This window comes from Typopeltis vanoorti, chromosome 20 (assembly GCF_054136105.1).
Source record: "Typopeltis vanoorti isolate ZY-2024b chromosome 20, IOZ_Tvanoo_1.0, whole genome shotgun sequence".
Taxonomy (NCBI): domain Eukaryota; kingdom Metazoa; phylum Arthropoda; class Arachnida; order Uropygi; family Thelyphonidae; genus Typopeltis; species Typopeltis vanoorti.
Genome location: NC_143568.1, coordinates 71,032,258 through 71,054,988, shown reverse-complemented (window position 1 = coordinate 71,054,988; position 22,731 = coordinate 71,032,258). Strand labels below are relative to the sequence as shown.

The 22,731-nt window shown below is 37.0% G+C and overlaps 1 protein-coding gene across 1 annotated transcript in view; it reads right to left on the bottom strand.

The window, feature by feature from the left end:
* LOC150095553 (proteasome adapter and scaffold protein ECM29) overlaps positions 1-22,731 on the bottom strand; it is a 691,438-nt gene that overhangs the window by 298,952 nt on the left and 369,755 nt on the right. The window contains exon 24 of the mRNA XM_090409825.1: positions 15,596-15,710. Coding sequence (XP_090265951.1) covers positions 15,596-15,710 — 115 coding nt within the window. The remainder of the gene's footprint in view (positions 1-15,595; positions 15,711-22,731) is intronic.

Sequence of the window (22,731 nt, the reverse complement as noted above, 5' to 3'; positions counted from 1 at the left end):
ATTGGGTGTAGGGGTGTGCCTGGTTTGTGAATTTTTGGTGATCCATAGATCCTCGGTGTTTTAACATGGAAGGATTTGAGTTTGTTAACTGTGTCTTTGGGCAAGGAAGTGACTTTTTTTAATAATTTTCGTGCCTTATTCTTTTGTGTGTTGGTGGGATTGCGATCTATAATTTTGTATGTTGACTGATCTTATAATAGTGTGTGCATTTTGTTTTCATATTCAGTTGTGTCCATCACCACGGTTGCATTTCCTTTGTCTGCTTTTGTTATGGTAATCTGGCTGTTGTTGTGTAGCTCTTTTATAGCAATGAATTCCTTATGTGGGATATTATTTTTGGGAGGCTTGGACTTGATTAGGATGTTGGCCACATCTAAACGTATGTTGTTAGCTATTGTTGGAGGCAGGTCGTATATTCCTCGTTCGATGGACACCATTATTTCGGCTTTTGGAACTTGCTTGGGAGTTATGGCAAAGTTGTGCCCTCGACTTAAAGCAGTCGTGGCCTCTTTGCTTAAGGTGAGTGACGATAGATTCACGACGACGAGGTCTTGTTGTAATTGCGGTCATTGTATGGTGTTCCGTTGTAAAGCCCAACGCATCTATAAACGAGCGAGTGTAGCACTGTTACGGGAACAGATTAACACCACTCGCCGGGAATTAGCACAAGCAAATACAACCATCAGCGCATTACAAGAATCACTGCATAATATTCTAAATACGGAACTTTGGCAGATCTTAGAGAACATCACCGATGCAACGGCAAAAAAAGAATTCGACAGAGTCAAAAACCGGCACCAAAATAAGTTCGAAAATCTACAACAACGGAACACCATACAACGACCGCAATTACAACAAGACCTCGTCGTCGTGAATCTATCATCACTCACCTTAAGCAAAGAGGCCACGACTGCTTTAAGTCAAGGGCACAACTTTGCCATAACTCCCAAGCAAGTTCCAAAAGCCGAAATAATGGCGTCCATCGAACGAGGAATATACGACCTGCCTCCAACAATAGCTAACAACATACGTTTAGATGTGGCCAACATCCTAATCAAGTCCAAGCCTCCCAAAAATAATATCCCACATAAGGAATTCATTGATATAAAAGAGCTACACAACAACAGCCAGATTACCATAACAAAAGCAGACAAAGGAAATGCAACCGTGGTGATGGACACAACTGAATATGAAAACAAAATGCACACACTATTACAAGATCAGTCAACATACAAAATTATAGATCGCAATCCCACCAACACACAAAAGAATAAGGCACGAAAATTATTAAAAAAAGTCACTTCCTGGCCGAAAGACACAGTTAACAAACTCAAACCCTTCCATGTTAAAACACCGAGGATCTATGGATCACCAAAAATTCACAAACCAGGCACACCCCTACGCCCAATTGTGGACAGTATAAATAGTCCCATATACAAACTGGCTAGACATTTAGCGAAGCTACTAGCCACTCTCACTAACAATTCTCCCTCCTTTGTCAAAAATTCAGCACACCTAAAAAAGCATCTTACAACACCTTACCTTAAAAAGCTTAGACTTAATAGTAAGCTTTGACATCACTTCACTATTCACAAATGTACCACTAATAGAAACCCTCAATCTACTGAAGTCACACTTCCCCCCTGATATATTTGAACTATTCAAATTCACAATACATGCAGGATATTTCACATGGAAAGGGAAAATATACAAACAAATTGATGGGACAGCCATGGGCTCCCCCCCTAGCCAACTTTTACATAGAACACCTGGAAAAACAAGCAATCAATACAGCCACTCTCAAACCAACACTTTGGCTACGCTATGTTGATGATGTGCTTGCTATTTGAATGATATAATCACGTAATCACAAGAAAGATATTTATTTAACCAAATATTTCGGTCTGGAAATAGCAGACCATCGTCGGTGGTATTACAAGAAAAAGTCCTCTTCACATCTAGTTTCCCTCTACCATCTTTTTGGGTAAGATATATAGATGACATATTTGCTATTTGGCCTCACAGTAAAAACACTTTATCTTCCTTTTTAAACAGTATTAATTCCTTACATCATCGCATAAAGTTTACTATGGAATTAGAAGAAAACAACCAGTTATCTTTTTTAGACGTTCTCCTCATCCGATCATCTTCAAATATTCTTACAACTACAGTATACAGGAAACCAACATTCACAGGTCGTTATATTCTGAAAGAATCAGCCCATCATCCATGTCATAAAACAGGAATTATAAAATGTCTCATCAAAAGAGCCAAAACTAATTGTTCTACTTTTGATTATCTACAGAAAGAACTTTCTACTATCCAGCAACACATGAAACTCAATGGCTTTTCTGAAAAAAGTATTCAACGTCTTCTTACATCTTATAATCCTCCACAAAACAACAAAGATTCAATACGTCGAGTACCTATTCCTTATATCTCCGGTATTTCAGAACCTATCGCAAGAATTTTAAAGAAATATGATTTAACAGCTACGTATTCTCCTATTAACAAATTGTCTTCTCAATTTCCTTCTCCTAAAGACAAACGCTCAACTTTATCTCTTCCTGGAGTTTATCAAATTCCTTGCAACTGTGATCTCTCTTACTTTGGACAGACTGGACGTTCTCTTGAAAAAAGAATCCAAGAACATCAATCATCCATTCTTCACAATAAACCTGAAAAGTCTGGTTTGGCTCAACACGGGATTGAAACTGACCACAGCATCCTTTGGTCCAAAACGCGCCTCTTACATAGATCCCGTTATAGGTTCGAACGTTTGTTCAAGGAAAGCGTGGAGGCCTTGCTCCATCATCCCAACCTGAATCGTAATGACTGCATATCTATATCAAAAATCTGGGAAAGCCTAATCAAGATTACTCATTAATTTTTTTTTTTTTTTTTTTTTTTTTTTTTTTTTAATAGCAAATTCAATCATGTTTCTACTTCAAAATATTTCGTTTCATACTTAGTGATATAACATCACGCGGCATGTTCTAATTTCAACGATCTATTGTTAGTATTCTAGCTTGTATATTTTTTAAACTGTTCTTGTAATACCACCGACGATGGTCTGCTATTTCCAGACCGAAATATTTGGTTAAATAAATATCTTTCTTGTGATTACGTGATTATATCATTCAGTCTTATGTCGCAAGTATCCTTAAAACAACAAATGCTTGCTATTTGGCCACATGGCCCTGAGACATTGAAAACATTCTTAGCACATTTAAATAACCAACATACAAAAATCCACTTTACTATGGAACTGGAAGCCAACAACTGTCTGCCCTTCCTGGATACACTCATCACACGTCTCTCAGATGGCTCCTTATCATTTTCAGTTTATAGAAAACCCACACATACAGGCAGATACTTACACAAACAATCACACCATCATCCTTCTCAACAATATGGCATATTAAAAACGCTAACCCATAGAGCGAGAGCAATCTGTTCCATGTTCCAATGACAAGGCTCTTACTGCTGAACTGACTCACTTACGCCACACCTTCTTGGCCAAAGGCTACAATCCACATAAAATAAACAAAATACTAAACACTCCTAAGAAACCCCTCCCACCATCCCTTACATTAAAGGCACATCCGAAAAGATCTCAAGAATTCTCAATAAACATAAACTACGCACTACATATTCAGACCATGTAGCAAATTAGCCACCCTCATCCGCTCACCCAAGGACAGCATTCCTCCTTTATCACATCCAGGAGTCTACCAAGTACCCTGCTCATGCAAACAAGCCTACTACGGTCAAACAGGAAGAACTGTGAATATCCGCATCAGCGAACATAAACGATACGTCCGGAATTATCATTATGGGAAGTCGGGCCTAGCAGACCATGCTCTGGATACCCCTGCACACAGGATCAACTGGAAAATCACAAAAGTACTACTCAGAAACCCGTATAAATCAGAGAGATTGTTCTTAGAGGCGACAGAAGCCCTAAAACACACTCCAAATCTCAACAAATATGGCTGTATTAACTTGCCGAAGATCTGGGAGACAGTCATATTAAGAAAAAACTAGCACTTTTCTAGGACTCTAGTAATATATCATAGTTTTTTTTTTTTTTTTTTCCAGATAGAGGGCGCCAAAATCAGGACTTTAGTCTTTGTGTTGCTGCTACAATTTTGTTTAAGTACACCATGTTGTTTTAGTCTCGCGTATTGTGACAAACAGTGTTTTTGTGCTCTGAAGATGCTGGTTATAATACCAGCGAAATATCAGCATCAAGTTAATAAATTAATTATTTACTTAGTTTCTGTGTTCTATTATACCATTAAAATAATAAACCACATGCCATTCCCTAACTAAACCCTACTTCTCCAATAGATGTACCAAGGCTGCACAAATGAAACACTGAACATTAACATTCCATAACTGGCTCAAATCAAGAATTTTACCCTCCTTTACAGCTTATACTGAAGCCCAAAATAGATTAAAAAATAAAAAAAAAATTTTAAAAAATCAATGCTTCCAAAACAGAATTCGAAAGAGCAAAATGCATGAAACTAGCAGTCTGTACAAACAGCAGTCAAACTTTCTGGTCTCTTGCCAAAGCAATTGGCCATAACTTCTGCCCAACACTATTCCCACCCTTATCAATACTCAGACGGCTCTACTGTATCATCACCCACAGAAAAAGCTAATCTTCTGGTTTCACACTTTGCTTCCAATGCATGCATAACTGACAATGGTAAATGTCCCCCAATCATTCCAGATGCCCAATATACAACTTTTTTGCAGAAAGAGATCAGAAAAATACTGTCCGAATTAGACACAAAAATGTCTCCTGGCCCTGATGGCATTCCTCCAATTGTTCTGAAAGTTTGTGCATCAGAAATGACTCCTATCCTATGTTCCCTGTGTATACTCTCTTACTTCACTGGTATCCCACTGCCTGGAAATTGGCCTATATTCAACCCATTCCCAAGAAAGGCGACGTCACTACCGTTCAACTACCACCCTATCTCGCTCACCTCAGTCCTGTCTAAAGTAATGGAAAATATTATCAATTCCCAATCTATAGTACATTAGGAATTGGGAATGCCTAATGTACTATAGATTGACACTGACTTGAAGGCACCCACCTAATAAACAGCTGCCAGTATGGATTCCATCACAGCCAATCAACAGAAGATCTGCTCACATATACTTCCTATCTTTAGCCAAATGCTATGGAGAAGTTTGGTGAATCTCAAGTGGGTGCACTCGATATCTCCAAAGCTTTTGACTGCGTCTGGCACAAAGGCTTACTATGCAAACTACCATTGTTTGGTCTGTCTAAAGACTTGTAGTTGGATTGCCAGCTTTCTGTCTTGATGCACACTATGTGTGATGGTAGATGATTCCTTGTCCTCTCACCATTCAATACTAGTTGTGAAACCCTGGTGCAACCCTCTTCTAGCTATACATCAATGACCTACTTCAGTTGACCACCAACCCAATCCACAGTTTTGCAGATGACAGCACACTGCACTCCTCCCTTTCACACAACTCACAGAACATTAACCATCACTACCCTCAATTCTTATCTCCAAACCATTCACTAATGGGATTCAGATAACCTCGTTAATTTCAATGCTAATAAAACCCAGTTCTGTCTTATTTCTCATAAAAAAGAACCATTTTTTCTTTGTATTATTTTTGACAATACCCAAATTTCAAGACAATTTAAGATTTTTCTTCTAGGAATTACCCTGACATCAAGCCTCTCCCGGCATAAACACAACCATTGCATCCTCAGCTTTAAAAAAAAATAGGATTTCTCTTTCACTCAAGACTTCACCCTGAACAGCTGTTAACCTTATACAAATCACAAATCCACACAGTATTCAATACAAATTTGTATTGAATACTGCTCTCACATATGGGGTGGGACCCTCTAAAAGCTCCCTCAAAATGCTTGACTCAATACAGAGGAGAGCAATTAGACTTATTAATGACCCATCTCTTATCAACTCACTCTCTCCACTTTTGTACAGAAGTTTGGTTTCTGCAATATGTATATTCTATAAATATTTCCATGGGAAATGCTCATCTGAAATAGCAGCCATAATTCCCTCACTTATTACTAAGCTCGTTGGCACACGTGCAGCAGCTGCTCAACATCCCTTCACAGTGCACCTTGAAACCCACAGAACAAGTTTCTCTTCATTCATCCCTGCAACTGCTGTGTTGTGGAACAGTCTTCCCCTTTCTGTGTTTCCGAAGGAATACAATATACAGTCTTCTAAATCAAATGTAAACAAGTTCCTCCTTTCCCAACCCACTACCCATATATGGTACTAATGTACTATAGGTTGATCAACCAACCTCTAGTGTATGGGCTCAAAATAACACACACACACACACACACACACACACACACACACACACACACACACACACACACACACACACACACACACACACACAGTAGAATCCACTTATTGTGATCACAGATAATATATTACCAATCGGCTATTGTCATCAAAATCAGTCAGTCCCAAAACACTATTTAAAATGATTCTTGTGTATGTTCCTATGTTGTATGTTTCCATGAAGATGGCAATATGACATTGCCGAAATATAGGAAGTATTTAATAAAGTTTGTTTAAATTATTATTCCAGTATACGCTGTAAATTCCTTTAATAATTTAATAGTCACCATTTAAAATGAATTAAAAACAATCCATCTATTACAGTCAAAGTTCCATTTATTGTTATCAAAATCCTCGAATGTTTAGCCTTTTGCATCTCAGAATTCTAAGAAATAAGGGTTAATCAGGAGAAAATTTGACAACGAACATTTGTCGAAATCTGACTTTTTTGTTAATCTTCCTTTAATCTTATATCTTCCAGGCAAACGCAGGTGGGTAATATTAATCGTTTTTTTAATTTTAATCTTCCAGACAAATGCAGGGGGTGAATAAATAGTTTAATTGTAATTTTTCAAGTTTATTTTTGTGCTCTCTTTCAATAAGTGAATTTGACTTTAAGTGCTCGTTAAAACAGCCCTTAGCATTATGGCAGAAGCAAGTAAAAAACGTAAAGATTTATCTTTTCAATAAAAGCAAAGAATTTTGGAGTGCTATGATAAGTTGCCCAAAATGAGTCAGCGTAGTGCAGCTGTACATTTAAAAGTTTCACAACAACTCATGTATAAAATCTTAAAAAACAGATCAAACTGAAACTTCAGCTCTTATTAATGAGAACATGGATCGGAAGCTAGACCGATCTGATAAGGATACTCAAGCTGAATCAGCATTAAAAATTTGGTTTAGTAATGTTTGTGAAAAGAATGCATTGATTAATGGGCCTTTGATGCATCAAAAGCAGAACTTGCAAAACAAAAAACAATGGGCAAAGAAAATTTAACTGCAACTTATAGATGGTTTAACAGGTGGAAAAAGCGAAAGAATATTGTGTACAAGTGTATTCATGGAGAAGAAAAAAGTGCTATTTTTTTATCAGCTGATGCATGGATTAAGATCTAGTGGCCAAACATTATTGCTGAATATTTTCCTGAGGATATTTACAATGCAAACAAAACAGGACTCTATTTTCATGCAATGCCTGAGCATACTTATTTGTTTAAAAAGAAAGTACTTAAGGATCTTCAAAAGAGGGAGTATTCTTTGCATATGAAAGTGAGAAACGAGAGCTCCTAGTGACTGGGAAAAGTAAAAATCCTTGGTGTTTAAAGGTATCAAAAGTTTTCTTGTCGACTACTGTTCTAGTGCAAACGCTTGGATGACTAATGACATTTTCAACAATTGGTTAGTTAAGTGGGATATTAAATTAAAGCAAAAAATTGTCTTGTTAGTAGACAACTGCACTGCACAAACAAACAGTTTATCATTAAAGAACATCAAAGTTGTTGACAGTGATGTTTTCTCCCTGGTGCAGGACACCACAGTGTACAGAGGATTTGAAATTGGAAGCAATCACTATTTAGTCTTGAGCAGGATAAAATTGAATTTCATATTGAAAAGAATAACATGTAAGAAAGTTTTAAAGCGAATAAAAGTTTAGCAGCTTTCAGATGTGAACTGTTGACTAAAATACACAAAGATTATTGAAGAAAACATGAAAGAGTTTGAGAACAGGAACCAAACCTTAGAGATTCAGTCAGAAAGGCATGTAGTGAGGTTGTCTGCAAGGATAGAAAAATCAGAACTCAATGGTGGACACAGGAAGTTAAAGCAGCAGTGAAGGAAAAGAAGAAAGCATATAAAAATTTCCTGGCAAATAAGTCAGCTTTTGCTCTTAGAGAATACAGAGACAAATGTAAGAAAGCTAAACACTGTGCAAAACTAGCTAAACAAAAGTTATGGGAGGACTTTGGCAAGAACATAGAAAATAAATATCAAGAAGGTGTTAAGATATTCTGGAGGTTATTGAAGAAACTTAGAAATTGGGGAAAGAGTGCTGTAAAAGGAGTTAGAGATGATAAAGGTGACATGAAAACAGGAAAAAAAGATATCCTTGACGTATGGAGTAATTACTTGGAAAAATTGCTAAATGAAACAAGCAGTGACAGCACAGTGGTAAAAAACACTCAACAGGCATACAGTCAGGAATACATATCCATACTTGAAGTAGAAAAAGCCACGAAAGGCTTGAAATGTAGAAAGGCAGCAGGAGTAGATGATATTCGACCAGAAATGCTGAAGTATGGTATTATAAGTCTTACAGTGGCTGCACTGCATATTTCAGAAAGCCTGCACAGAGGGCCGAATTCCTGATGATTGGAGTAGAGCTCTCATAGTGCCCATATATAAAAATTGAAATAAAGCTGAATGTGAGAATTAGAGAGGTATTTCCCTACTGAGTGTTCCTGGCAAGATCTATGCAAGTATACTCTTGAGAAACGGTTGAGAATAATTGTGGAAGAAAAGCTGGGTGAAGAACAAGCTAGGTTCAGGCCAAATAGAGGCTGTCAGGATCAGATCTTCACTTTACGACAAATAGTGGAGAAATCATGGGAATATAACAAAGATCATTATTTGAGTTTTGTCGATTTGGAAAAGGCATATGACAAGGTGCCAAGAGAGAAGCTATTCAATACGCTGCAGTTATATGGTGTCAATGGGGCATTATATCAAGCGATACTTAGTCTTTATTTGAGTTGTAAGTCAGCAGTTAGAATTGAAGGAAGTACAGGAAGATGGTTTAATGTTAAATCTGGTGTGAGACAAGGATGTACATTATCCCCTCTGTTATTCATTATCTATATGGATCACATTATGAAGGAAAGTGGTATTAAAGATGATATCAAAATTGGAGATGTTAATGTCAGCTCTTTGCTTTATGCGGATGATGTTATACTTCTAAATAAATCCGCTACAAGTCTGCAAGATTCTCTGACTAAATTGAATAACTGTAATAATAGATATGGTATGAAGGTCAGCAATAAAAAGACAAAGACAATGAAAATAGGCAGAATCATTGAAAATGTCAACTGTGTTGTGAATGGAGAACCTGTAGAACAAGTAAAACATTTTGGCTACTTAGGCACGATTTTTAGTGAAGATGGTAAATTAAATATAGAAATAGACAACAGAATCAGCAAAGCTGGTATGGTGGGAAGTCAATTGAATAAATTCATATGGAATAAGAGAGAAATTAGTCAGAACACTAAATTAGCTGTATACAAGACGGTGTTCAAACCAGTTTTAACTTATGGATCTGAGAGCTGGGTCAGAAGTAAAACACTTGACCAAAGACTAGAGACTGCAGATATGAGAGTCCTGAGAAAGATTAGAGGCATGAACAGATATCATATTGAAGCAATATCATATTAAAAATGAGGATAGTAGGAAAGAACTTGGCATTGTCAGCATCCAGGAATGCGTTAGCAGTGCTAATCTCAGTTGGTATGGTCATCACTTAAATAGAATGTGCAAGGAAAGATTAGCAAAACAAGTGTTCTTTGCCAGGTTGGCAAGAAAACGACCCAGAGGAAGACCAAGATATAGGTGGATTGATACGGTACAAAGTGCCTTAGACGATAGAAATATAAGATCTGATAATGTTGGAGTCTTGACAAGTAACAGACTGATTTGGAGGAAAATTGTAGATAGGAAGTTAGTAATGATGTAATTTTTTCATGTAGTACTATCATATCCCGTACACCCCTTGAGTGTACATGGGAGGAATTTGATCATGATGCTATGTAGTAAACCATCTTCCATAAAGTTTTAGGTCTCTTATGCTGATCACAGGTAGTTTAGGATAAGGCCTTGATTTTTTATTTTACTTTGTCAGACAAATGAGTCGTACAGGAGAAATTTGCATGAAGAAGCATATCAAGGACATTAATGAAGAAAAAAAAAAGCACTTAAATCATGCCTGCCTTATCACAGTACTAAGAAAATTTATCAGGTAATTTGAAGTCACTGAAATGACATGATGCCCAACTCAGTGCAATAAAAATCAAGGTCTTATCCTAAACCAACTTAGTGAGCACACATAAAAGGCATAAAAATTCTGGAACTAGATTATGACATATATTACATATCATAGATTAATAATGAAGCATGTGTGTTATTAAAACACTTAAGGAATAGAACAACGTAGTTAAGGATATAAATTAAATTAAACTTTAATAAATATTTTCCGATATTTCAGCAACGTCATGTTGCCATTTTCTAAAGGAACTTACAAAAAAGTTATGTGCACGTAGGCACTACAACATAGAAGCTGGGAATGAAGAGATGAAGCTATTGTTCTCCTAACAGTCCTGATGGTGTCCTCTAGCGGGCTAAGTAGATGTTCTTGGCCGTTGGGCTGAAGGTCTGCAGATGTAGGCCTTCCAAATTTGGGGCAGTCGCATACAACCAAATTTGTTGAGGTTTGGAGAATTTCTTAGGGCTGAGGCTGATTCCATAAAGAGTCTTTCAAATTTGTATTTGCTACGGTGTATCACTGTAGCTTTCTTCCACAGTATTCTGTGGCGTGTATCCAGAGCATGGTCCGCAAGCCCAGAATGACTATATTTGTGAAAACGGATGTAGTCCTTGTGTTCCGAAATTCTGATATTCGCTGTCCTGCCTGTTTGGCCAAAGTAAGACAGTTTACAACTGCAAGGGACCTGGTAAACACCAGGTAGGTCTAGGGGAAGTGGTTGGTCTTTAGTGGAGCGGATAAGGGATGCCAATTTTCTGTAAGGTTTGTAACAGGAGGTCAGGTCATGCTTTTTTAAGATTTTGGTAATCTTTTCCGAGGTGCCTCGGATGTAGGGAATGGTGATGGATTTAGAGTAATCCTTTTTTGGGGGTAGGATCTGTGGTTTGTAGGTAGGATCTGTAGGTAGGATCTGTAGTTTCTCAGCCAATGGCTAAATTTTCTAGCCAATGGCTAGAAAATTTAGCCATTGGCTGAGAAAGTGTTGAGGATGTGATTTAGTTCAGTGTTTAGGGCCAAGTCATTTGAACAGATTAGTTTAGCCCTGTTGTATAGTGTTTTCACTACTCCATATTGTTGTGAGGGGGGGGGGGGGTTGTTGGTGAATGTATCTGCCTGTATGGGTGGGTTTTCTGTAAACTGAGAAAACCAAGGATCCATTAGGCTGGCGGGTGACTAGCGTGTCTAGGAAAGGGAGGCTGTTGTTTTCCTCTTTTTCCAGAGTGAATTTGATTCTGGGGTGTTGGTTGTTTAAGTGTGTTAAGAAGGAGAGAAGTGTTTCAGAGCCATGTGGCCAAATAGCGAACACATCATCAACGTAGCGAAGCCATATGGTTGGTTTTTGTGGGGAAGAGGCTAAGGCTTTTTCTTCAAAGGTCTCCATAAAGAAATTGGCCAAGGGTGGGGAGAGTGGTGAACCCATGGCTGTTCCCTCTATTTGTTTGTAGAATTTTCCCTGCCAAACAAAATAGCCTGAGTTCATTGTGAACTGAAATATCGGGAGAAAATTTAGCTTGGATTAGCTCTAAAGTTTCCTTGAGTGGGACATTTGTAAATAAAGAGGACACATCAAAGCTGACCATTATGTCAGTATGTTGGAGTGTAAGGTTTTCTATGCTGGCTTTGAAATGGGCTGAGTTTTTTATGTGTGATGGTGTGTTGCCAGTATAGTGTGTGAGCTCTTTGGCCAAATGTTTAGCTAATTTGTATGTGGGGGAATCAATGCCATCCACTATGGGACGTAATGGCACATTTTCTTTCTGTATTTTTGGGAGTCTGTAAATACGGGGGGGGGGGGGGTTATAGAGTTAAACGGCTTTAATCTGTTGGTAACTTCTACAGGCCAAGAAGTGACTCTCTTAAGAAGCCTGTGAAGTTTTCTAATTTGAGAGTTGGTGGGATTGTAATTGATAAGGAGGTAAGTGGCCCGATCTAATAGAAGAGCATTCAGCTTACCTGTGTAGTCCTTTTGGTTAAGTACTACAGTTGCATTTCCCTTATCCGCTTTGGTGATAACTAATTCTTTATTCTTCATTTCCTGTAGAGCTTTATATTCCTTGTTTGATATGTTGGTTTTTGGTGGTCTTGCTTTGGAAAGGACACAGGCTACATCCAGTCTTACACTGTTGGCGACTTGATGTGGAAGGTGGCGGATTCCGCGCTCGATCTGGATCATAATATCCTCACTAGGTATTTTATTGGGAGCAATGGTGAAGTTGTGTCCACGTGACAGCGCGTTGAGTGCTTCAGGCTTCAGGGTGACTGAAGAAAGGATGATTACTGTGTTGGTAGCAGGTTTTGGAAAGACGGTAGAGTTCTTTTTTAATTTTTCAAACTTTTTCATCTGTCGGCCTCGTATTTTTTTAAATTCTTTTTTGGCAGCGGTACATGAGACGTCATGTAAAATCGACCAAAGTTCGTGGTTCAAAGTGCGCGAAAGCTCATCTTCGACGGCACGAATAGCTTCGTTAATGTCCGCTAAGAGCGACCGCGTGGCGGTGATTTGTTCGCGTAGCAACGGGTAGCTAGCGCGGTTATATATTCGGAGAGCTTTTTGTGACACAAACCGGTGCTTAAATTTTACACAGTTCAGGATTAACTTTATTATCCCGGCAGCGTTTCAGGAATGCTAGTGGGTGATGTTGATTCTCGTAGACAGGCTTATGCGTTGGTTATGCTTTATTAAAACACTTAAGGAATAGAACAATTAAGTAGTTAAGGGCAGGACAGCGAATATCAGAATTTTGGATCGGAAGCTAGACCGATCTGATAAGGATACTCAAGCTGAATCAGCATTAAAAATTTGGTTTAGTAATGTTTGTGAAAAGAATGCATTGATTAATGGGCCTTTGATGCATCAAAGTTCTGCTTTGATATAATGCCCCATTGACATCATATAACTGCAGCGTATTGAATAGCTTCTCTCTTGGCACCTTGTCATATGCCTTTTCCAAATCGACAAAACTCAAATACAGATCTTTGTTATATTCCCATGATTTCTCCACTATTTGTCGTAAAGTGAAGATCTGATCCTGACAGCCTCTATTTGGCCTGAACCCAGCTTGTTCTTCCACAATTATTCTCAACCGTTTCTCAAGAGTATACTTGCATAGATCTTGCCAGGAACACTCAGTAGGGAAATACCTCTCTAATTCTCACATTCAGCTTTATTTCCATTTTTATATATGGGCACTATGAGAGCTCTACTCCAATCATCAGGAATTCGGCCCTCTGTGCAGGCTTTCTGAAATATGCAGTGCAGCCACTGTAAGACTTTTATAATACCATACTTCAGCATTTCTGGTCGAATATCATCTACTCCTGCTGCCTTTCTACATTTCAAGCCTTTCGTGGCTTTTTCTACTTCAAGTATGGATATGTATTCCTGACTGTATGCCCGTTGAGTGTTTTTTACCATTGTGCTATCACTGCTTGTTTCATTTAGCAATTTTTCAAAGTAATTACTCCATACGTCAAGGATATCTTTTTTTCCTGTTTTCATGTCACCTTCATCATCTCTAACTCCTTTTACAGCACTCTTTCCTGCATTTCTAAGTTTCTTCAATAACCTCCAGAATATCTTAACACCTTCTTGATATTTATTTTCCATGTTCTTGCCAAAGTCCTCCCATAACTTTTGTTTAGCTAGTTTTACACAGTGTTTAGCTTTCTTACATTTGTCTCTGTATTCTCTAAGAGCACAAGTTGACTTATTTGCCAGGAACTTTTGATATTCTTTCTTCTTTTCCTTCACTGCCTCTTTAACTTCCTGTGTCCACCAGGGAGTTCTGATTTTTTTATCCTTGCAGACAACCTCACCACATGCCTCTCTGGCAGAATTAGTCAATGTTTTCTTCAGAGTTTGCCACTGAATCTCCAAGGTTTGATTCCTGTTCTCAAACTCTTTCATTTTTTTTTTCAATAATCTTTCTGTATTTTAGTCTACAGTTCACATCTGAGAACTGCTCAACTTTAATTCGCTTTAAAACTTTCTTACATGTTATTCTTTTCAATATGAAATTCAATTTTATCCTGCTCAAGACTAAATAGTGATGACTTCCAATTTCAAATCCTCTGTACCCTCTGGTGTCCTGCACCAGGGAGAAAACATCACTATCAACAGTAACATAGTCAACGAGACTTTTCTTATTCCTTGCCTCTTCTCTCCATGTGAATTTGCGTACATTTTTTGTATGTTGGAACATGGTGTTAATAATAACCAGTCCATGTCCTGAGCAGAAATCCAACAGATATTTGCCATTATTATTAGCTTTGCTCTTTTCTCCAAATTTTCCCAAAATATTTTTGTATGTCTCACAATCATTTCCTACTCTGCTATTTAGATCCCCAACAAGGACCAACTTTTCCTTTTTCATTGTGTCAGTTGCTTTTTCTAAAGCCTCAAAAAATTCCTCCACTTCTACCTTAGTAGAACCTTCTGTGGGACCATAGCCACAAATAAGTCTCATTGTCCAGTTCCCCATTCTCGTATTTGCCCACGTCACTCTACTTGAGACTGAATGCCATTCAAGAAGATTAGCCTCTTATTTTGTGTTGAATACTATGGCTACTCCTTCTTTTCCTTGATTGTCATTGCCTGAATATAACATTTTGTATTTATTGCTCAGAAAGATCTCACCAGTTTTGGTCTTTTTTGTTTCAGTCACCCCTATTATGTCAATCTGGTACTTATCTAATTCCTCAGCTAGCTCCATTTCTTTGCCATTCAGGCTTCTTACGTTGATAGTACCGATCTTTAACTCTGGTGATGTTGAGTTGGGGTTTGTTTTCAGATTTGTTCCAGTAGCTGACTTTTCGCTGTTCGCCCTGGTTCCCTGGCGAAAACAATGGGGGCCTTGTTTAACTGGGCGACGCTCTAGCCGGCATGAAATTTTGTCATGTTTTACCATCATTTTTTATTTTGGTTAATTATTAATTTTGGTTAATTATTAATCTATGCTACATAGCATAAATTAATATTTAATAAATAAATACTAATGTGGAATTAATAAAATGATTTTACTTTCATACATATAATATGGTTGTATCAGATTCATTACACTGATAACAAAACCCACAGAAGCTGTATGTTATTATAGAAATGTATAAAAATTGATTCAGAACTTTCTTATAATACAAACATAATTAAGTCCATATGTGCTTAAATTTCTCATTAACAATTTACCTTCTTCCCACTGTTAAAGTCTCAACAAGCAAGGAAACAAGTTCTCTTTTATTGACTTCATCACATAATTCATAAAGTAAACTTAATCCTTTGGATGCTATATCCTGAGTTACATCTGAAAAGAAGGAGATACCCAATCAGAAATTATAATGTAACTGGTGTAGTCCAGCCTAAGAAAACTAATTAATGTTAAAACAGGCTAACCTAAAGACCTATGGAAGGATTAAAGCAATATTTTTATTCAATGAATATACTGTGTCATTTGGTAACATGAATAAATCAAAGGAAAGACTGGTGCATGTGAGTACATTTAAAACCACAGAATTCAAGGAAAATACATAAAATTTAGTATTATTATTATTATTACTACCTGACACCGCTAGTGAGCCCAAAGACTCATCGAGGGAGGGCATCTACTCTACAACTCTCCATCTCCACAACCACCTTCATCATCAACACCATCTACCGCCAACCACTACCACTGGTATTTTCACAGGCAATCAGAAACACCCATGCCCACGGTGGGATTCGAACCCACAGCCTATTGGCTGGAGAGTGGACACGCTAACCACTCGGCCAACCAGGCAGGCATTATCATCAAGAAAATGTTTGCAAAAGGGTGAAAAATGTGTAAAATAATAATAATTTTTTTTGAAGCCTGAAGAATGTAATGTTTCTTTTTTAATAATAACAACCAAGTTTTATTTAACATTAATCAGGATAACATCATAAAAATTATCTGAATTATAATGAAACTATTATTATTATTACAAGTAAAAATAATAAATATTCATTTGTTCTAAATATTAAGAATAACAACAAAATTTTGTACCTTAAAATTTATCAAAGCTGTCAATAGCTGATAAATTCACAAAATCTTAGTCACCTTTCAAGGCATGATGAAAGGAATCTTCACTTGGGATTTTTCAACAGAAGGTGAGTTAGCCTACCTTATACAGAGGTAGCAGGGATTCCCCCCCCCCCCCCATGAAACTAGTTTTCATCTCACATAATGGCAAATTGGCTAAAGAACACATGTAATTAACATACAAAAAATTATTAATGGATGGTATAGTGTGTTGATGGATGACTAAGTAGTGTAGATAGTAGGTTGGGTAGTGTGGCTCTCCTCCCATAATGATTCTTGAAAGCCTTAGAGGTGTCACACAATAATAACAGAATATTTTATTTTGGGCTACTCCAAAAATAAATTAAAGATACCAAGAAATTATATGGGGTCTCATCAGTGGGAGCCAGACCAAGAAGTGGTGATACTATCACAAATTCTGGGTCTGGCTCTCACTGATGAGAACTCAATAAAGGTCGAAACCGGACTGGGTAGTGACCCTTCCCTTAATGCATAGCATTATGGGATACTGAGGCAAGTGATGAGAACTTATACCACCTTTGCCACAAGTTTCCCCAGTCCTGAAAGATACTTCAGGCGCAAACTTTGTTTGCTTACACTTGGATAACAGATTAAACCAAGTATATAATTTCTTGGTATCTTTAATCAACACATCAACACAAAATATGAGACTAATCTTCTTGAATGGCAGGCAGTCTCCAGTAGAGTGATGTGGGCGAATATCAGAATGGGGAATTGGACAATGAGACTTATTTGTCACACAGAAGGTTCTACTAAGGTAGAGGTGGAGGAATTTTTTGATGCTTTAGAAAAAGCAACTGATACAATAAAAAAGGAAAATTTGGTCCTTGTTGGGGATCTAAATAGCAGAGTAGGAAATGATTGTGAGACATACAAAAATATTTTGGGAAAATTTGGAGAGAAGAGCAAAGCTAATAATAATGGCAAATATCTGTTGGATTTCTGCTCAGGACATGGACTGGTTATTATTAACACCATGTTCCAACATACAAAAAATGTACACAAATTCACATGGAGAGAAGAGGCAAGGAATAAGAAAAGTCTCATTGACTATGTTACTGTTGATAGTGATGTTTTCTCCCTGGTGCAGGACACCAGAGTGTACAGAGGATTTGAAATTGGAAGTGATCACTATTTAGTCTTGAGCAGGATAAAATTGAATTTCATATTGAAAAGAATAACATATAAGAAAGTTTTAAAGCGAATAAAAGTTGAGCAGCTCTCAGATGTGAATTGTAGACGAAAATAACAGCAGAATTCTTCAAAATAGCACTCGTGGACCTATTACCCAAATTTCTCAAACTATACAATGCCATCCTACATAGAGAAACACTACCAAAGCAGTGGTTAAACTCAGAAATAATACTACTTCATAAGAAGGGTGATAGTTCAATTATAAGCAACTACAGACCCACAAGTCTCAACTCACATAATTATAAAATATTTATTAGGATTATCCAAAATAGAATTATAAGCCAACTAGATCAGAACCAACCATATGAACAAGCAGGATTTAGAAAAGGTTTTTCAACTATTGATCATCTACACACTGCCAACCAAATTATTGAAACATATCAAGAATATAATAAGCCTCTATACATAGCATTCATAAACTTCCAGAAAGCATTCAGCTCGACAGAACACAAGCCGCTGTTCCTGGGTCTCCAATATCAAGCTATTGAAAATAAGTATATCAGAATATTAAAAAATATTTATAATAGTAGCACAGCAGAAATATTTATTTTGTATCCAAACACAAGTGGTACAGTATTAAGTGGTACAACATTATTTAAAACAAATTAGGATACATTACAAATGAGAACAGCTTAAATTTGATAGGTGAATTATACAGGGAATAATAAGTAAAATATGAAGAAAGAAACTATACATAAGTTATATACAATAAATATGGTCAGATGTTACTCCAGTATCTTGCACAATCAACTGCTCTTTCTGTGCAGGATATAAGGTCCTCTTCTATGCAAGGTGATTGAAGAAAGGGACAAGAAAGAAGGGGTGTTCCATGGACTGCGTTGTCCCATACTCACAATTATCTGGTCCAGTGAGGTAGCCCCATTTGATGAGGTTTTGTTTGCAGTGTCCTTTTGTTCGAAGTCTGTTGAGGCTTTTCCAAGTATTCCAGTTCAAGTGGGCATGTGGAAGATGTTCGGGTGTTGGAATACCAGTATTATTCTCAGGGTATAGTGTAAGTCATTGTTGAAGTCTTGTCTCTGGAGGGTTTTTAGGTGGTTCAGCAATTGCTAGGAAGCTATGTTGGGATCTTAGTCTTTGGGGCGCTGTGGTCTGGTCAAATAGTGGGTGGCATTCATCATTCATTTGTCTGCTTCTTTCGTCAGCTGAGAATGCAGATCTTTGAATTGAAGGGGGTACTACTGCCAAAGTATACAGGTCATTTAGTGGTGTTGGTTTCAGACATCCTGTAATTAAACAGCAGCTTTCATTCAATGCTGGGTCAAGTTTTTCAGCATGGTAGGATCTCGACCATACCGGGTAGGCAAATTCAGCAGAAGAATAGCAAAGGGCCAAGGCAGAAGATCTCAGTGTGCTAGGATCTGCACCCCATTTGGAGGAGGTAAGCTGTCTTAGTATGTTGTTTCTTGCATTCACTTTTGCCTTCATTTTTTCTATGCATGTTTTATATGAAAGGGTGTGATCGAGAGTCACACCGAGGTAGGTTGGGTTCCAGGAATGTTCCAAATTAAAGCCTTCCCAAGAAATCTGTAGCTTTCTGTTGGCTTCCTTATTTTTAAGGTGGAAAAGGCCAGTCTGGGTTTTCAAGGGGGTTTGGTTTAATTGATTGCTGCTATAATATGTAGTTAGACTATTTAAGGCAAGTGATAGAGTAGTTTCAATGGACTTAAAATTTTTTGATTGAGTAGCTATGGCAAGGTCATCAGCATAGATAAAATTTCTAGTTCTTGGAAAGATGGGGAGATCATTGATGTAAATGTTGACAAGTAATGGTGATAACACACTTCCCTGGGGAAGGCCATTTTTTTTTTAGGGATGGCAGTGGCTCTTCCTACCCCTCAGGTCCACAAAAAAGCATCTGTTTTCCAAGAGTGACTGGATCAGGAGAACAAGATGATAGTCTCTAGTTATTCTGAATATTTTATTTCTGAGTGTGAGATGGTTTATGGAATCATATGCTGCCGTTAGGTCTACAAAGACTGCTCCTATGGCTAGTTTTTGCTCATAACCATTTTCTATATATTGAGTGAGGTTGAGAATTTGAGATGTACAGGATTTGTCTGGTCTAAAACCAGCCTGCTCAGCAATAAGATGAGACTCAATTAGGGGCTGTAGCTCATTCAAAATTAATCGTTCATAGAGTTTGAAGAGGTTGCTGAGTAGCGATATAGGTCTGTAATTTTTTGATTCGGTTGGAGTTTTCCCTGGTTTCAGAAAGGCCACCATTTTAGCATGCCTCCAGATGGTTGGTATCCTTAGGGTTCTGAGGCAAGTGTTGTATAGTTTTAATAACCACTCTTTAGTCTTAGATCCAAAATTTTTAATTTGTTCATTACTGATATCATCAAGACCTGCAAATTTTCTAGGTTTTAATAGGTTTATGGTAGCATTGAGTTCAGTGATGGTGAAATCTGAGTTAATCATATTTTGTTCCTCACTTGGGGTTCTAAGTATCTTATGGGTGCTTTTAGGGAATTTTCCATTAAGCAGCAGCTGGTGAGCAATTTGATTAGCTGTTACCTGTGGATGCTCATATGGCTTAGTGAAATCCTTCCTATTTCAGTAGCAATCAAACTTGAGACAATAGGACCATCCTTCAACCTAGGGAAGAAGAGTTAAATTCAGGGAGACCTGATAGCATTCAAGCTATTCACTTGATTGTTGGAAATGTTATTTAAAGAACTGAACTGGGATAATTATGGTTTAAACATCTTAGGCAAAAATTTAAGCAATTATTTTAGATTTGCCGATGACATAGCACTTTTTGTCCGAAAACAGCTCAGAACTGGAAACAATGATTAGAGATCTAAGTAATAAAAGTAAAGCATATGGATTAAACATAAACTACGGCAAATCAAAACTAATGACTAACCCCACAGAAATTCCAATAACTATTGAAAACACAATAATAAGTTACGAAGAAAATTTTAGATATTTGGGCCAGATAATATCATTTAAAAACAGGATGGAAAAAGAGACAGATGCCAGAATCACCAATGCTTGGAGGAAGTATTGGAGTTTAAAAGAGTGAATGAAGGGAGACCTACCAATCAGCCTAAAATGTCAACTTCATAATATGATCATACTACTCATTGTAACCTATGGATCACAAACATGGTCATTAACAACTAAACAAGAATCAAGCTAAGAACATGCCAAAGAGCAATGGAAAGAAGTATGTTAAACATCAAAAGGATAGAAAAAATAAGAGCCCTACATATAAGACAGAAAACAAAAGTCACTGACATCATAAGAACAGTAAAATACCTAAAATGGAAATGGGCAGAACACTTGATGAGAAAACAAGATGATACATGGGATAAACTCACCACTTACTAAATGCTATAGAGAGGAAAAGAGAAGTAGAGGATGACAGAAGACCAGATGGAGAGATGAACTTACTCTAACAGCAGGACCAACCTGGTCGAGAAGTGCTCGAATGGAATAATATGGGGGAAGTCTTAGCCCAACAGTGGGATTCTACAGGCTGATAACAAGTTATGTAATAAAGTATTTTAATACTTAGTCAGTGGATCTGGAGGCATGGTCTAATCACTAAGTGAAAGGATATTCATCTAAATAAAATTTTCCGTCATTTAAGAAACTTGCTACTCCACAAGGGCTGTGCATCTTAGGAAAGTTATCTGTGAAAGCATACTCAGAAAGGATCACTCCTTTCTGAACATGCATGATTTTTTTAATGCTACAGCTGACTTTTAACCATGCAAACTCATAGGGACCAGAGGAATAGTTTGTTATAATGCTAATAGCAAGAAAATAAAATGTAGTTAATTACAACATTTTGTTCAATTCTGGGTATGAATTACCAACCTTACAATTCCATATCATCAACAATAAGAGGAATAGCAGTCCAGTTTTCATGAAAGTGTGAAAAGGCTAAGCAGTGGAAAGCAAATTTGGCTAACCTAGAAAAGAGGCATAATAAAAACACAACACGCAAGACGCCGTGCTTCCTAATCAGTATAATGTGTTTTTTACCTAAAGAAATATTTAGCATCCAGTTTAAAGAAAGTCTGAAAAATTTGTACAATGATACACAAAAATTAAGAACAATATACAAAACTATTTTTATATATTGTTTCAATCTTAATAAAACTTTCAGTCATTTAAGAAATTTGTTACTCCACAAGGGTTGCATCTTAGGAAAGTTATCTGTAAAAGGGTTAACCAAATCATCTAACTGCTGTCTATTTTGTATGAAAGTAAACAATGAAATCCATAGAACATGCAAAAAAACTGAAAGCATCAAAGAACTATATGGAGGGAAGCCAACTGAATAAATTTACACAGTGTAAGAGAAATCAATCAAAATGCAATGCACTGTAGGGATATTACAGTCAGGGCTTGTTGGTTTATGTCTTTCATCCAACCTTATATTTGCTAGTTGTTGGTTGACCCCACATTCAAACATAAAGAAAATTTTTATTATACTGTGCCACTCTATGTTTGAAATCACACAATTATTGTGAAGGAGTCAAGCATCAACTAGCACAACAGCAACGTGAACTTACTACAGGCCGAAATTTCCTTACTTATACATAGGGTTTCCCACAAGATTCTTATTTTAATGAGCGGTGCAATGAAACTGAAATTAGGCAAGCACAAGAATCAAGTTAAACAAGATATTTATTTCTCTCACAAAATTATTTTTACATAAGAAACAAGAACTCTATTAAGATCAATACAATTAGATAATAATTTATGCATTCTATAAAGTATTTAGATTCTATTCAGCTGAGTGCATCATTTACTGCTAGAACATATATATAAGGCTTTCACAATTCTCATCTGTTAGGATTACAACTTAGTTTCACCTTAAACAACAACAATATTCAGCAAAACACTTAAAAAGTAATTCTTTTTAGTCTCATAGAATAATCACAAACTTCAATTTTATCAAACACTTAGCTGGCATCATCAATATCTATCAGAGGATTAAAATAGTTCTTAAAAGGTTCAGTCTTGCATTTACATATACATTGTGAGATAACACATTCAAACACGAACTAATTCT